We start from the raw sequence: 17973 nt of genomic DNA, 5'->3' as shown, positions 1-17973 counted from the left end.
CTGCCCCAAGCTCCGCCCTACGCTTTTTCGTCATCAGACTCATCAGGGGCTGTGACATTTGTATCAGATGTAACAAAAAATATTTCAGGTCCACTTTCAATAAAAAAAATACTCTGCAAATTTTATAAATGGCAGCTGTCAATAAAACCTAACTTGGTACAGCTCTGTTAAGGATCCTGAGAATGGAACCAGCATTTGGTTAATGTAATGTAAGGTGTGTGCACTGTGCTGCTGACTGTGCATCTTGCATCACCTGCCTTAGTGCAATCACAGAAGGAAGTTTGTCCGTTGCCCTCCAGCATGGACCCAGCCAGGCATTAAGAAGCATGCAGTCTACAAAGTGATGGAGGAAGATATCGGTCACTAATGAGGGGATACAACTGCCACAGATGAATGCTCTCTCTTCCAAGAAACCTGTTGATAAGTGTTGTTTGATTCTGTGTTTAATCATAGACTTTATAAAAAAAAATGTTTGTGGCTCATTAATGTAATCCATTTACAATGGTAAATCGAAATGCAGCCACTGAGGATATCTCGGCACTAAAGTAATTAACAGGCAGCTTAAAAACTGCTAGCGTTCAAAGTGCATTTTGCCTTCTATCTCTGATGGAAAATGGCTGTTAATGACAAATGGAGATGCTTGCATTGTGCACATTTGCCTGATGCTGATACATTGACCTGCTGTAATTAGAGGGAGGGGGTTCGCTGTCATATATCTTGCTCCTATTATAGGGATTTTTTGTTTTGTTTTGTTTTTTGAGCAGATAAAAGCTGGGGTTGATCGTTCCAGTCTCAGAATCAGACCATACATTGGCAAGGCACTAGTTTATTGTGACAGATGAGAGGGTTTAGCGATTCAGGTGCCCGGCACAAGGCTTTTCTGATCAGTCGCAAGTACATAAAATCAATAATGGGTGATATTATACGTGGCTTCTCCTCTGTGGATTTTATCCGTGTCTAATTACACCATATTAGTGTCTGATGGTACAGGAAGGGCATGCTCAGAGCAGTTTCCTAGGATGAGCTCAGAGCAGACGCTTCTCAAGCTTTTTTTTAATGTCAAGGAACACTTGGCTGTTTCCTGAAGCAGAAATGACTGTCTTTGTTATCTTAGATTTTTTTTCAAGATGGATGGATTTTTATTAAAAAGTACATTAATATTTTAGAGGACAGTCATATGTCCAGAACCTGCTGAGAGATACACTTGAGGAACGCTGTACAAGTTTTAGTGGATTTCAAAGGATAAGTAAACTTATAAATATACTGAATTGACCCCAAATGGCCCCACAAACTATTGTTCAGTTTAATGTACAACAGAGATGGTCAAGGAGATGCAAATTATTTCAAGTTGTTGCAGGAATATGCAAAGTTATGCAGCTTGAAAATGAACCAACCGAATTTTACCTCAGCAGGATTTGATTGATTCATTTTTAAGCTACATACATTTGCATACAAAATTTGCATCATGCTGCATCAACTCAAAATTATGTGTATCTCATTGACCATTCCTATTACAGAGTTTTCTCCCCGCTGATGAAAACTCAGGAGCCAGAACCCCCTATGGCTCACATATGTTTGCCTTGTGTTTACTTATATGCTGAGCATTATTGTGATACTATCCACTGGTCAGACTGAATACCTGCACCTTTGCTGCCTCCTACAAACCTAAAGAAATGATTTAAATGCGGGAAGAATAACGGCTCTATAAATGTATTCTCACATTAAATCATGGAAACATTAAAGTTTGCATGATTTAATGTGTGTTTTTTAACCTGAGTTTGAGAGAGTTCCTGAAGTGCTGGTAAATAATGTATATATTTAATTTGCTTATCGCTTTTGTTTACTGTAACAAATTCCTTTCACTCTGAATGGACTGCAGTCTGCTGAATTCTGCCGGGAGAGTAATGGCCCATACTCACGAGGGACTTTTGTCGCCTCAACACGCGGCGCGCGCGTGTTGCGGCGACAGGTCACCCGTGAGTATGGGCCGTTGCACGCGCGCGCGCCCCGAACTGTCGCCCGTCGCTCATGTCGCTATGCGATTGAAAGTTTCAATCGCATGGCGACAGTCGCCGCCGCACCCCCGCCGCAACTGTCGCTAGTCCGCGTCAGTACGCGGACTAGCGACAGCAACCTCCATTAAAGTATATGGAGCTTCCAGGGGAGGGAGGAGGAACGTCGGCGACAGCTTCCGCCTCGCCGCTGGTCCCTCTTCCGCGTGTGTACGCGGAGGGACCTGGCGAGGAGCTGTCGCCGGCCTGTCGCCCACACGCTCACGTGTGCTGGCGACAGGCAACATTTGCAGCCCGTGAGTATGGGCCATTAACAATGAGGGGAGGGGGGTTTCCCTCACAGTGTATCAGTTAATCCTGGGTGTAACTCTGTGTGTGAGGAAAAGCTCTCAGAAGCTGCATATTTCTGAGCTGTGTGCAAGAGTGCAGAGGAAATGTAACTTGTTTTAAACATGTAATTGTCTGTGACACCACAGCTTTTCATACTTTGTTTTGCTTTCCGGGAAAAATACTCTGTACTCTGATATGAAAAAAAAAAAAAAACTGGCTGTGCATTGAAGCAGACACCCCTTTTGAGAATGATTAGTCCCAATAGAGCTAAATTCTGCACACAATGAATTAAAGCTTTTGCCTCTGATATTTAACATGAAAAGTAGGAAAATGTTTACACAGCTACTTAGACATATTTGTACATTGTCATTTTAGAACACTTGGATATTGATAGTGTTCCTTTAAAGTGCGTGTTCACAAATCACCTCCAGTGCTAGTGCTCATAATATCCTATAATTTGAAGTTATTGACAATGGACTAATACTATTTTCACACAAGCAGGTGCACAAGTAATTTTCACACGGGTCATCCACTCAGAAGCCAAGGACATCACATAGTCATGGGGCAGGTGAAAAGTGTGTAAGACGCATCCTGTTGAAAAGGGCACCTGATAAAATAGCTATTTTATTGGGTGCCTTTTTCAACAGGATGCTGGCAGGGATAGGGTTGGGCATCAACCGGGGGGGGGGGGGGGGGGGTAGGGAGGGGTAAAGTTGGTTTTTAACCAGGTTAGGCATCACCGGGGGGAGTCAGGTCATAGTAAAATATTGGTTAATATTACTGTATTTTACTATATGAATTACTGTAACTAATAGAATGTTGGTAATTGTATCAATATTCTACTATCAGCTATTTCCTAAGCCCATTTCAATGGGCACCTTTATTAAAAATACACCATAGGCAATCCACTTGGGTGGCTGTGGCAGCCCTTTTAATAGTGATCAACTGTACAGCTCTCGCCATGCAGCCCTGGGTCCCCGGTTCGAATCCCAGCTAGGTCAACATCTGCAAGGAGTTTTTATGTTCTCCCCGTGTCTGCGTGGGTTTCCTCCGGGCACTCTGTTTTCCTCCCATATCCCAAAAGCATACAGATAAGTTAATTGGCTTCCTCCTAAAATTGTCCCTAGACTACAATACATGCACTACGTGATACATGCATAGACATATGACTATAGTAGGAACTAGATTGTGAGCCCCTCTGAGGGACAGTTAGTGACAAGAAAATATACTCTGTACAGCGATGCGTAATATGTCGGCGCTATAAAGATTCTTAAATAACTAATAAATAAATAAGGGGGCACATCTGGCTAACTAAAGAGGTACACATTTGGCTATTTAAAGGGGGGCACATCTGGCTATCTGAATGGGGTAAGGGGGCACATATAGCTATCTAAATAACTTTTGACTCCACCCATGACCACATTCTGATGTGTGGTCATGTCCATTTTGTCCAGAGGGGGCACAAAAACTGCCTTTGTCCCCGGGCACTAAAAACCCTAGCTACGCCTCTGATCACAGATCCTGGCTGGTGGGTGAGTGAAGTCCACAAGTCATAAATTGGGTGTGGCCATGTTCAGGCAACCATAGTACTGCCCCACCCCCACTTCCTGAATGCTAGCCAGTTATACAAGAGCGGCTGAAAAGAGCAAAACCACCGTTGTCCTTTGCCCATGTGAATATGGCATTATTAAAATGCATGGGTACTTGACATGGGTGGCGTCAAACTACTGTTTAGGTCTCTAGACCTTCCCAACAGTTGTCATCATAATTATCCCTAACCATGACACACTTTGAGATAAATCATATTTATAAACATGAGATGACAATTGCCCAATCAAACTGTCTTTTTCAGAGTCTGAAAGTAATGTCAAGTCAATGGGTGTGGAAGGCATCTTCAGGGTGCATATGGATTGTTAAAGTAGGATCTAAAATCCGTACTGATCCCTGGCGTTTGATAATTGGTGCCATTAGTATCTGTAGTATCCTCCCAAATCTCACCCCGTTCACCTTCCCAATCCCCACCTCCATAGCTGTCTGTAAACACTGACGTTCTGCTTACAACTGGTGTTCTTCTGGTAGTATGCCCTAAGGATTGTTAGATGGTATCTGCCCTTCGGAACACCCTCAAAAAACCATAGTATGCTTCATTTATGCCTGTCACTTACAAAAACAATAACTAAAAAATCGGCAAAGGGCTATTTTTGCACAAGATGGCCAAACACAATGATTGTTTGTCAATTTGATGAAGATTAAAGTGTCCGCTATGAAACTCTTTTATGTTCAGCTAGTGAAGAAAGACAAGTAATTCTGAGCAAAGATAATACATAAAACTAGTTTGCCTAGAAAATCCTGTGAAAAAAAGATTGAAAACAACCTATATCATTTTGAGACAACATATGAAATGCAGAGGTGAAGTTTAGGGCTTTCAATAGATTACCGCTGTGGTTTGTGGTTGGATTGGGAGATTGTCTCAGTGCACAGCCATGCTTCAAGCTGCACAACCAACCTTGCTGGGAGAAACAGTGATGGTGTCCCAGTTCTCCTTCTTAGTTCTCCCCTCTCTGCTGTATACTATAGACATATTAAAAGATTTATGCTATGCTATACTCCTAGATAGATTTCTTAAGGCGTGCAGTATATGATGTACAGATAATGTAAGAAATGTACGTTACAAGGAGGAAAGTGGAAAGTCAGCCGTCAGAAGTGAGAAGTAGTGGCTCTCTAGAGCCCATTGGCTGTGTTAATACCAGGATCTAAAGAGTTAAATGTGACATCATCTGAGCAGGGATGGTCCAGTCCCCATCGCATGCAATTGGCTGATAATAGCATGTGATGGATGACCCTATCTGCGCCTGCTCAGATGGAAAAAGCCAAATATGGCGTTTCCCCTCTTATTACCCAGAAATTAGGTAAGACTATTGTTTAAAGGAATACTTAAGTCAAAAAAAAAAATGACATTTACTCACCTGGGGCATCCCTCAGCACCCCGAAGCTGGATGGTGCCCTCGCAGCCCCGCTCCGATCATCCTGTCCCCGCCGGCGGCTACTTCCGGTTCGGCGACAGCCGCCGACAGGCTGGGAACGGAAAATCAGCCGCGTTCCCAGCCTGTCGGCGGCTGTCGCCGAACCGGAAGTAGCCGCCGGCGGGGACAGGACGATCGGAGCGGGGCTGCAAGGGCACCATCCAGCTTCGGGGTGCTGAGGGATGCCCCAGGTGAGTAAATGTCATTTTTTTTTTGACTTAAGTATTCCTTTAATGTACTTGTGAGCATGTTTTCATAACATTGGCTAATGTTTATCCTGCTGCAGCCTGGAGGTCTGTACATCTCAGACTGATAAGCCCTCCGGCCTTGTGTGAAACACAGGACAATGTTCTCCAGTGCTTCTAGAAATACTCTTTAAAGGGAGACTCTGCTGAGCAAGTCCTTTTACTAGGCCTCCGAATTCAAGCATATCATACTTAAATTCAAACAAAAATCATTTACTGTGTTTTCCCAAAAATAAGCCCGACCTCGAAAATAAGCCCTAGCTGCTATTTCGGACCTGCTCGAAATATAAGCTCTACCCCAAAAATAAGCCCTTGTGGTGCAGCGGTGCAGTGCTGATCGAGCACCGGTTCTGTCATCCAAGCACATAGAAAGGTTACCAGCTGTGTGCTGGGGTGCCTGGTCAGTACCGTTCACTACAATCTGGAAGAGGTGGCCAGCAAGTGGACACACACCGGTGCAGTGCCGATCGAGCAATGGTCTTGTCATCCCAGCACATGGCAAGGTTATCAGTTATGCAGGGATGACAGGGCAGGTGTCTGAGCAGTACAGTATGGTAGCATATGGTACGGTACCTTCGGATCAGTACAAGGGAACAGAAAATGTTCTGCTCAGAAACACTTCACGATGCATTATCATCATTAGGCGCAGCCACCTCAGGTACTGCTGAAGCTGGCCACTTACCCTGTTCCTTCGACCTGAGGTAATCTGCTAATACTGGTAAACTGCAATTGGGGCATCCCAAGTCAAATCAGTGCAGGGTGAAATGCACTACTTCATAGAAATATAAGACATCCTCTGACAATAAGCCCTAGCACATCTTTTGGAGCAAAAATTAATATAAGATTGTGTAATTTTGGGGGGCAAACCTGGAAGCACCAAGATTTCTATGTAATTTTTGTTACTCTCCCATTGATTTAACAGAATCCTAGGAAAAATGTAGCATGCACTACGCTTGCATTTGGGTAAAAATCGAATGGCATCAGTGGAAAAAGGGTACCACGCAGTGGTGTAACTACAAATCCTGCCCCCCCCCCTCAGCAAGACTCTGATGGGGCCCCCTTGATGTTCACAACCGTTCCATTGTCATCCTAGTTGAAAAATCAGCTTAAAATGCAGCCAGTGAAAAAGGCCCCAATTCTTAGGAGTGGATATTATTATTTTTGAGGCCCTGCAGACTGTTTTGGTTTTTATAAGCATTAGTGCCCCAGCTGTCATGATTATCCTATGTCTTCATTAATTAGTCACTGATCCAGAACCAGGAGTCGGGTCAGGACTCCACTTGCTCAATGGATATTCTAGGTCAGTGACTCATTAATGACTAAAGCCACAGGAGTGTGAAGAAAGTATCAGCTACTGGAAAAGACTTGTATTTGACTGATAAACTGTAACCTAAAAACTGAACGTACGAATAAAAAGTAGTCAGCTTCTAATTCTTGACAGAAATGGATTTTTAAAGCTTTCCAAAAGAGACTTGGCTAGATTCAAACGCCTGTCAGATTCCGACATGACACTGGTTAGAATTGACAAGACAAGGAGAAGTGATAAACGTCAGATGTAGTGGATAATAGGAAGTCTGAAATACTGCATAGGAAGGAGTGCTGTCAGTCATGTTGCTGGCCTGGGTCTCTCTCTCTCCATATTGATAGAGATGTTGATATCCTTTCTAAGGTAATCACAAGCCCTCTGCGGACACGTCCAGCCCCATGTGCAGGATGTGCAAGATGTGAGTTTGAATTACTTATAGCAGCTCTGATCACAGAGGTTGAAAAATCCACTCTTGCGGCTACTGTTCACAGACAATGCAAGGAGCGGCTTATGCTGTTCAGCCATGTTAAATCATACATTAATGGGATATGTCCATTAAAGGCATTGCATGGCAAAAAGGGGCAAGACCGGTTTATTTATTTTCCTGATGCGTTGCGCCACCATCAGCATGCCATTTGTTTGACGACACAAGTCTGCCAGCATTGTTGATCAAAAGAATACCAATGAATATGCGGATATCATTCTTATGATTATTCCCTCTGTTTATTTGTATGTGTAAAACCTCTAGTGGAATGCTGTTTTGATGTATTAGAAGAGGGAATGCCAGAACAATGTAGGTATAGCACCAATATAAGCCAAATGGATCTGGCTGCTGCGGAAACTGAGCACATCGCTGTCGGCAAGTGCGCCGACACTGAGCATGTCATGCATCTAGTGTAGGGCTGGTCATAAATACCCATTTCTGATTTCCGCCAATTTCTGATTTTCTATTTCTCCAATTTCTGTTTTTCCATTTTTCGATTTCCAAAGTGTATTTTATTTGTCATTTTTTTGTATTAGAGAAATAAAAAAAAATCGGTAAAACAGAAATTCATCTTGTCAATGGTCTAAACTTACCATATTTTTGGCCTTATAAGATGCACTTTTTCGCCGCTAATAGTGTGGGGGAAAAAGTCCCTGCGATTTGTGTATCAATTGCTAAAATTTTGCATACGTGTTGTCAAAATCGTTTACGCGATCGCAACACGAAAATGCATAGAAAGAGGGTTTTTTTTGGTGCGTCTTATAAGGCGAAACATACGGTACCACATTCTCTGATTGGTCCAGTGCTTCTGAGTTCTGCGATTGGGCTAAAATTCCCGAGTTACGGTAAATGAAATTTCTGCGGAATTCCTATTTCTGATTTCCGAGGTCCAATCGGAAATTCAAATGTGGCATTCAAATGTGGAAATTTCAACTCCGTGGAATCTGAATGAACATCTCTAATCCAGTGACACTGCTTGATAAAGAAACCATAGGTGTCTTGAAACATTGAAATGATCTTGATTGCACAGCAAAAACGTGTCTATTCTGTTTTGTTTATAGTCTATTTCGTGAGAGAGGTGGAATAATACACCTACGCAGCTAATTGATTAAGGAGTGTGCGGTGGTATATTTGGATATTTAGACAAGGGGTCACACTTGCAAGACTCGTACACATCTTTCCGTGATGCGAAAAGGCACATTATGTTTCCCTGTGGAGATTTGCATTGAAGTGGGGTAATTTGTGTTTTTCCATTGCGGGAATAAAAATACCAGCTTGGTTGCTTTTTTTCACACTCCACGTGTGGTTCCTATTGCCGACAGTCAGCTGCTGTCAGCCAAGCGTGCAAAAACTGCAAAGAATTGCGGACTCAAGTGTGATCCCTGCCTTATTTGGATGTGGGTGGGGCTTTCTGCTTATTACCAAATATGGTCAACAAGATACTCATCCCTGTTGTTTTTTTATAAAGCTTAAAAATGAACTATTCAAATGCAGCAACTGCATTTGATTGGTCCATTTATAAGCTGCATGTATTTTGAAAAAAATGTATCAAATTTATATTGGCTCAGAAATATTAGCATCTTATTGGCAGGGCCAGTGCTTACATAGAGTCACACTGGGCCCTTACCCAACACCCCCAAGCTCCTCAGGGGCCCCATAATTCAAGGACTATAGAGGGCACAAGCTTACTCTGAGTGCAATACGAAACTGTAAGCTGACCCATATTTATTTTTCACAAGGTCCAATGGGCGTGAGCACGGCAGCAACCCCTGGACCGCCTAACGCCAATTGGCGTCATGTCCTGGGGCGGTGATTTGCAGGAGATTGCACACGCTACTGCACGCACATCTCTGCATGAATGATGGAGCTCCGCTCTGCCATCAGTCTCCCAGTGGCGATTGCCGCTAGGAGACTGTTAGACGGCAAAACCGCCATCTATTTACTTGGTACAGCGCTGCGATCTAAGGCAGCGCTGTACAGGGGACAGCCGTGTCACTCGGCTGTCCCCTCCAGAGGCAGGAAAGCGATCCGCTGTGATAGGCTGAAGCCTATCACAGCCAATTGCGCTGATAGGCTGACGGGGGGAGGGAGGGAGAGGGATAAAAAAAATTTTATTTAAAAATAAGTAATAAAAATATTTGTAAAAAATAAATATTGGGGGAGCAATCAGACCCCACCAACAGAAAGCTCTGTTGGTGGGGAGAAAAGGGGGGATCACTTGTGTGCTGAGTTGTGCGGCCCTGCAGCAAGGCCTTAAAGCTGCAGTGGCCAATTTAGCGAAAAATGGCCTGGTCTTTAGGGGGGTTTAACACTACGGTCCTCACGTGGTTAATGACCCTTGTGAGATGGGCCCTCGTGTTATGTGGGTCACCAAGGGGAAGCAAGTGAAGGGTTGTGAACATTAAGGGGGCCCCATAAAAGCTTTGCTGGAGGGCCCCATGATTTGTAGTTACTCCCTTGATTACCTGCTATGTGTCACAGAGGTCCAATACTCTCTCCATTAGGATTTTTTTTTCTTGTAGTAGCAGCTTCACAGAGGTCCATCTAAACATAAACCACAGCTCCTGAGGGAATATCAATTTTCATATGCACAAAGGCTAATATAATATAAACAGTTGTAATACTTTCCTGTTTGACTACAACTTACATTTCAAGAATCAGTTTTTTTCTCTGCTGTTTTTCTTTTTACCTTTTGTATGATCACTCTTGTAATTAATTGTAGAGTGCATTCTTCTTCTAACAAGAGCTATTATTATACTGACAAATCCTTTAAGTCTTCATTCTTTCTTTCCTCCTCCTGCGTTTGTGAAACGTGGAGACCTGTCATTTCAATTTCTTTTCATGTGTTGCAATGACCGTACCTTGGCTGTTTGCTTTCTTGGTTCATCTTGACACCTGAGAGGCATTCTTGAATTCCTTGAGTGGTGGATATGAGGAAGAATGCAATTCACAGCCAGCAAAGTGCACGTGACAAAAGAATGGATTTGACCGCAACGTATAGATCTTACTTAAAATACCATATTTGACACCCGAAACACGTTCTCATAGAAGACTGTTTATTTTACAGCTTTTGGGAAAGAGTTACTTATGCTTTGTTATTTTTATCTCTTTTTTTTATCTTTGATTCTCCAAATCAGGACAGAACTTCACCCTGCGGCAGCTGGGCATTTGTGAGCCAGCGTCTCGTCGTGGATTGGCATTTTGTGCAGACATGGGGCTTCCACACCGAGGTTACTCCATCAGTGCAGGTTCAGATGCTGAGACTGAGAATGAAGGGGTAATGTCACCAGAGCATGCGATGAGACTCTGGGGCAGAGGAGTGAAATCTGGCCGCAGTTCCTGTCTCTCAAGCCGCTCCAATTCCGCCCTGACGTTGACCGACACCGAGCATGAGAACAAGTCTGACAGCGAAACCGGTAAGTTCATTTTCATAAATCAATCAGCACTTTACAAGGCTTTGTAATTACTAGTTCAGCTGCAAAACCTTTTATTCTGATGTTTCCTGTTGAATTTATCACTTACTATGCATTATGATTTTCTTCAGTGTTTTTTTTTATCGTTGGATGCAGTATGATATCTACCCCAAGTTAATTGCTTAAATTGTTAATGAAGTTATACTTAAGTGTGCTTAAGATGTCTTAATGGGGCTCTGACCAAGAACACAATATACTCTCCATGCTGACTTTGCTCCTGTTTTATAATACTGGCATGTAATGTACTATACAGGCTCAGGCTTACATGGCAGTAGCCTATAGGCATAGATGTTCTGGCACTCCAGTCTTCGCCCTCCACGAACCCACACAACTCTGCTAACTACTGGGCCACAAGTGTGCTGGCTGGCTCAGCTCCGCTATCACCTCTCCCTTACTTCTCCTGCATGGTGTAAGTAGCCACAGGTGCCCCTTAGTATTAGGTAGCCAGAGGTATCCTCCGTATTAAATAGCTAGTGGTGCCTACAAGTATTAGGTTGCTAGAGTTGCACCTGGCTGATGAGAGCTCCCATCAGTAGAATGCCAAGAGTCAGGTGAGTAACCTCTCATTGGCACTCTGCATAGGGAGAGAGGGTGGCAGGCACTCAGGGAGGGAAGGGAGCCACCTCTCCATCTCCAGGTGCCTGTAGGCACAAGCCTACAGTGCCTTAGCAAAAACACGATCCTGGCACTGTATAAACAATAATAATGTGCTTATAGGGATAGTAAGCCGTATCTACCCTGTGTGCTGATCTTTGCACGAATAATTAACTTCTATTAGGGTGAACCACTTGACGACCACAGTGCTAACCCCCCCTAACGACCAGGCTCTTTTTGTTGCGCTGGGTTGTGCAGGCTTTTCAGCCTCCTGCACAGCCCAGGTATGGAGCCCAGCAATCGGACTCACCTCCTTTTTTTGTCCCTAAGGGGACATGCCGCCGGAGGGGTCCGATCGCTGCGGCAGTTTGTTTATTTTTTTTTCTTCAGCCTCATCAAGGCTCTCTCTCTCCCCATCCCTCCCCCCTCTCCTTCCCTCCTCCCCCTGTGCTCTGAATGGAACAGGACGGCGATACGTCCTGTTCCACCTCTCATAGGTATCAGCCTATGAGTGGACGATGCTCCCCGGCCAATCAGAGGCCGGGGATCGACGATCCCGTACAGCACTGCCAGGGACTGCAGCGCTGCACAGATGTAAACAAAGGGGATTTCTTTTCCCCTTTTATTTACAAACAGCCTGCTAGCCGCGATCGGTGGCTAGCAGGCTAATCGCGGAACTCTGTTCCGTGAAGTGGCAGGAAACGATCTTGCATGCGCGTGGCCATTCCCTGGGAAACTGCAGCCCCAGGACTTGACGCCGTTAGGCCGTCCTGGGGCTGCCGCCGCGCCCACGCCCATCGGCATAAGGCGGTCCCCAGGTAGTTAACATGACTTATAAACTGTGTGTTTGAACTGCTTATCATGTCCATGCAGGTTCTCTCAGCACTTTAGCATACACTAAGTACATACTGTAGTATGGACAGGGTGCTGAGTCATATATTTATCTACACACTGTGAATCACATGTCAGTATCCAGACAGAGCTAAAATTAGTAGTGCAGGTTAATTGTAGTATTGATCAGAGCCTCATTTTAAAACATTCTTATCACACTATGGGGAGTTGTATAAGTCTTCTTGCACAGAAAGGCATTGCAGAGCAGGTGCACTGTGTAGTATATTTAATGTTGTAGTGCAGTCTGATTGGTAAATCTTCCTCTCCACCACTCAACAACTGCTCACCTTGAAAGTGCCCAAACTTCTATAGACATATTTTTGCCTGGGGAGGAGACCACCAATGTCAATTGTCAGTGGCATGCAATGCTTTTTTTTTTTTTTTTTTTTTTTTTTATCATGTTTACATAGACCTTGTAGGGCTGGTTCAGACAGGCATCTGAACCAGCAGCCTGGTGTCTCAGTCAAATGCTATCTATAGAGCAGAAAAGTATTTGACAATCTTCTGTGGCATCTAGCAAATGTCGCGTTTTGACCCCCGCAGGGGGACACAGAAGCGCTGCAGTTAGCCAATCCTGGCTGCTACTTATAGAATGCAGGACGAAAGGAGACAAAGGAAAATTATGGGATCAAGCCTTGTTTACGCAAACAACGGTAAAAGATTGTACTGACGGCTGTCGATTCACTTGAATGGACATCTGTTAAGCGTAGAGGACCATGGCCATCGTTTAACACTGTGTAGACGTCCGTGTGAATGAATCGGCCCTTAAAGACAGTGCACACTTTGGCCACGTGCTTAAACACTTACCATCTCTATAACGGTGCCAAACTGTTAGCTGAAGTAAGTAAGTACGTGAATATATGTCCATTCTCTTACCGTTCACTTGGTTGTGGACACAGGCTTTGCAGAGTCATGAAAAGGCCATCACAGATTAATTAATCCATAGTCAATAGTGTGTTTCTGATGGATCGGGGTCACATGCTGGTGCTGAATTACTTGGTCAATCTTCCCCAAAAACCTAAAGCTAATTTAAAGTCAAGTAGGAACTATTCCTGATGAAAGACCACCATCTTCAAAGGATTTGATGCACAAGTGACACAGTCATCCATAACACTCTACAGAAAGCAAGAAACAAGCATGCATGTGTAGTACTGCTCGCGGTATTAACAGGTAGTTTGGATGCTGGTGACGATGTGGTAAAATGAGTACCATATAGACCACAATGTTAAATGCAGCTATAGAGGCGCCCACTGTGTAATATTGTAACTAGGCGGCGCATCTATCGATGTAGGGAATATTTAGCGGTAGAGTGTGGATCTTATATAAGCGGAGATTGCAGTGGGGAAGCGGATGAGGTTAGTGCTAGGCATCAGTAGATGGTGAATTAGTGTGAGAATAGGGTTAGGTGATAGTAAAATACCTGTATAAAATACCAATATTTTACTCAGGAAATTAGCCACAGCCCAATAGTAGACTATCAACAGAGGTGTAGCTATGATGGGGGGCAAGGGGGGATATATGTCCCTGGGTGCAGTTCTGTGAGGGTGCTCAGCACAGCTGCTGCACCCACACATGTGTAAAAGATGGTTCGCTGGCTGCCCGAAGTGCCCTTGCTTCTCTCCCTCCCTCTGCAGAGGAGTGCAGAAGCGTTAACAACACATTAGGCCAACTAAACAGGGAAAAGGTGGAGCACATAGAGCTAGCCTATCTATAGGGCAGAAGGGGGCACCTCTGGCTATATAAACAGGATTTGTACATTTGACTCCACCCATGACCATGACCACATTCTGATGTGTGACCACGCCCATTTTATCCAGAAGGGGGCACAAAAATTGTCTTTGCCTATGGGCGCTGAAAACCCTAGCTACGCCTCTGACTATCGGTAATTTTACTGATATTCTACTAGCAGCCTTCCCCAGCATCCTGTTCTGTACGCTGTCGGACTCCTTCCTTTCCAACAACTTTTATCTCTCATGTATATGAGGCTTCACAAGAATAGTTAACACTAGTCCCGTCTTCTTTCCTGTGTCAATTAGTTGAAGTCTGCCACGTCTGGCTCTTCAAAACCTCACACATTCTAAAGGTGCGTACACACATGCGACTATAGTCGTTTGAAACGATCGTTCCCCGATCGTTTCAAACGACGATCGTTTAAAAAAAGCAAGCAACGATCATTAAGTCTAACGACGGACGAGCTAGATCGTTAAAAACGAACGATCTAGCTAGGCGGATTTTTACCAACGACGATCGTTTGCAAAAGTAGTACATCGTTGGAAACGGTCGTTCGTACTAGGCTTGACATGCGCATTTCGCTATTTCTCCATGAAACTTCTCATTTTTTTGCGCAAGCGCAATAGTTGCTTTACGTGATGTAACATTCGTTCTAACGATCAGATCGTTACACACATTTTAAAACTAACTTTACTTAGGTCGTTCTTTCATCAATTAAAAGTTGTTCGTCGTTCTCAACGAACGATCGTTGTCGCATGTGTGTACGTAGCATAACTGTAGCTGAAATATGTAGAAAGCATTGCCAATCAATGTGAATTGGAAAGTCTTCTGGCATCCTGTCTGCGTATCAAGCAGGCTTTTGTTAGAGTCATCTGATGCTGCCGTTACAATGTGACATTTCTCAGGAACACTGAGACAGAGGTGAATAAGATTCTTGTAACCCTATAAACTTTCACCCTGAACCACTTGATGGCCTTCCCTTCTACTGGAATAATCATATCTGGCAGGAGAGTTTCTATATGAGCAAGTTGCCTTCAGCTAATGTGGCTCTGGGAATGACTTATGAACGACATTTGAACTCAGATGTCCTTAATGTCTTAGATGTAATATTCCAGAGCGTCATCTCCTGCCTGCGCGCAATGAAACCTTTGCCCATTGACACAAGATTAGAACAAACCAATGAGGTACAAAAGACAGTTCAGCTTTTAATGAAACTTCAGATTTATGCTAGACAGCCATCCAAATCCTGCCTGTAATCCTTGTAATTCCTAAAATACAGCAATGCTGTATTTCTTTTCTATTACACTTTTTTTCCAGCTCACCATCTATAAGGCAACAACTCCAAAGTCATGGTCTGTTTCAAGTTGTTAGCAGCTGGAAATATCCAGGCTGTACATTATTCCGTAGTGGATTACAGTAACTGAAGGGGGGGCTTTGCATTTCTTCATAGTTGACTGCTTGCTTGCCTGGCAGTAAATGGGTTACACTGCCCTCTATGTGGCCAAACACATTATCACAATACACAGTCATGAAATTGTTTTAATTTATTTCTCAAGGCTTATCGAAAGCTGGTAAAAATGCCCCCTGGTAATTCCATTATATATCATGCTAGTTGCAAGAGTGCAGCAGTATTCCAGGCTGAGCATAGGCAGCTGCTTGTTTTCTGGCCTGCATATATCCCACCTCCCTGTAAAATAAAATGTTCGGATTATACCTGTGATCAAATGTAATTACCGACTTGTCGGTACTACTTGTTAAATGTGCTACTGGATTTCTGAGACCATTAAATTCACAGCTGCTTTTCATCGCTGACTCTGACATTTCTGCGTACTTATAGGTATGCTAAAAGGGGGGAAATGCAAATATACATATGCAACCCAACATGGATCCAATTTACAGTCAGAAGAGGAACTTGACCATCAGTGTTGGGCACAATCTACTTGTTAGTTTTTATTTATTTTCATTTAAAGTAGCCATACATCTAGCGATTCTGATTAAATCGACAAAGCGATCAACTTTATTGGGCGATCGACTTCAGTATGGTTGATCGAAAGTCAATTGACTAGTAGCCCACACACTACAAGGGATATCCTATGCAATTCACTTTCACAAATCGATCTGATCGAGGATGTGCCTTCATGCTCTGAATGCAAAAATTGATTCAGAGTTGATTGAATAGTATGTGAACAGTAGTCGATTCCTATGCGATCAACTGATATTTTCCCTCTAGTGCAGGCATGGGCAAACTTGGCCCTCCAGCTGTTAAGGAACTACAAGTCCCACAATGCATTGCAGGAGTCTGACAGCCACAGTCATGACTCATAAAGGCAAATGCATTGTGGTACTTGTAGTTCCGCAACAGCTGGAGGGCCGAGTTTGCCCATGCCTGCTCTAGCTCGATCGACTAAGTTGGTCGATTAGGCATGACGTCAGCCACTTTTCATTGATTAGGCATACTGGAACACACTTGATTCTCTCTCGATTCAATAAAATGATTGCATCAAATCGCTTGATGTATGGTCACCTTTACTTTTGCAGTATTTACATTTCTTGAAATCTCAACTGTTTGCCCCTCTGTTACAGATACCAAGTTCTGCCAAACACTTTCCCTTGTCTGGTTTGGGCTAAGTGAATAGGACAGCACACTTGCAGGTGTAATCAATAAAAGTTAATACTTATCTTTATTAAACAATGAGTTCAATTTCCCAGAACATAATAGCAATCTGGCAAAGTCTATATTCAATACACAAGAGGAAATGCCCATGACTTCACTTAAGGTCCGTACACACGCCGGACTTTAGGCAACGACGGGTCCGTCGTTACCTCCCGCTGAGTGGGCGTGCCAGCGACAGTCCGGCGTGTGTACGCTCTGTCGTCAGACTGATATGGCTGTTTCTGAGCGATCCGCCGGGCGGATCGCTCAGAAACAGCCGTATCAGTCTGACGACAGAGCGTACACACGCCGGACTGTCGCTGGCACGCCCACCCAGCGGGAGGTAACGACGGACCCGTCGTTGCCTAAAGTCCGGCGTGTGTACGGACCTTTAGTCAGGTGAGAGAGACTGGCAGATAACCGAGTCTTTATTGTTCACTGAAAGGTCACCTGTCAATGTTCCAGTTTGGATACATGGAGCCAACAATCTGCTTTGCGAGAGGTTTTATATATGTCCACTGGCTTCATGTGAATTTGATGCCCTGTTCTTGTTTGCCCTTCTGTTTGACCTCCTTGGATACAAATTATTAGCTTGATGGCACAAATGTCCACTTTTCTGTGGCATTCCAGCTTGCCTTTTTCCAAAACTTCAAAAGAAAGGCGTTTTCTCCAATCAACCAATCATGAAGTGTTTTGCCTTCATATCAGTATTGATATAATTATACCGTAGTAGTGTCATTTATATAAAATATAAATATCAAAGCCATATTGTGATCATGGACTTGCTAAGTATCAGGACGCTACATATTAGCTTACTGACAGACTGAACGTTGCACCATTAAACTAGGCAGACCAAAAAGATGTACACATTAGAAGATGTACACATTTAGTTTTAGCCATTCAGGGCTGTATTAGCCGAGAATCTAGCGTATCAATCACAACACAGATTGTACATGTGGATGCTCTACTACTGTTTGAAAGAGCTTGTGAGATAACTTCTCATTCTCTCCTAGGCATAAAAGCCTACTTGTCTTTCAGAAAAGTATGAAATACTGATTAACCAAATGCTCTAATGGAACAAATCAAGTGGAATACATTTCGTTAACTGCAATTAGCCTATACCCACTGAACTGAATGTCTCTGTATTTTAGAGAGTTCAAACTAGAGTTCTTTTGGCAAAAAATATTTTGCAACACAGTCTGTAAGAGAAAAATAGCCTTAGACTGATGAG

The 17973-nt window shown here is 43.6% G+C and overlaps 1 protein-coding gene across 13 annotated transcripts in view; it reads left to right on the top strand.

The window, feature by feature from the left end:
* The window catches only part of TENM3 (teneurin transmembrane protein 3), a 1708801-nt gene that overhangs the window by 628098 nt on the left and 1062730 nt on the right, over nucleotides 1-17973 (top strand). For all 13 annotated transcript variants that reach the window (XM_068278748.1, XM_068278756.1, XM_068278759.1 and 10 more), the window contains one exon: nucleotides 10538-10816. In XM_068278748.1, the coding sequence (XP_068134849.1) occupies nucleotides 10538-10816 (279 nt within the window). The remainder of the gene's footprint in view (nucleotides 1-10537; nucleotides 10817-17973) is intronic.

Source organism: Hyperolius riggenbachi, chromosome 1 (genome assembly GCF_040937935.1).
Source record: "Hyperolius riggenbachi isolate aHypRig1 chromosome 1, aHypRig1.pri, whole genome shotgun sequence".
In the NCBI taxonomy this organism is placed as follows: domain Eukaryota; kingdom Metazoa; phylum Chordata; class Amphibia; order Anura; family Hyperoliidae; genus Hyperolius; species Hyperolius riggenbachi.
This window is presented reverse-complemented; position numbering and strand designations above follow the sequence as displayed.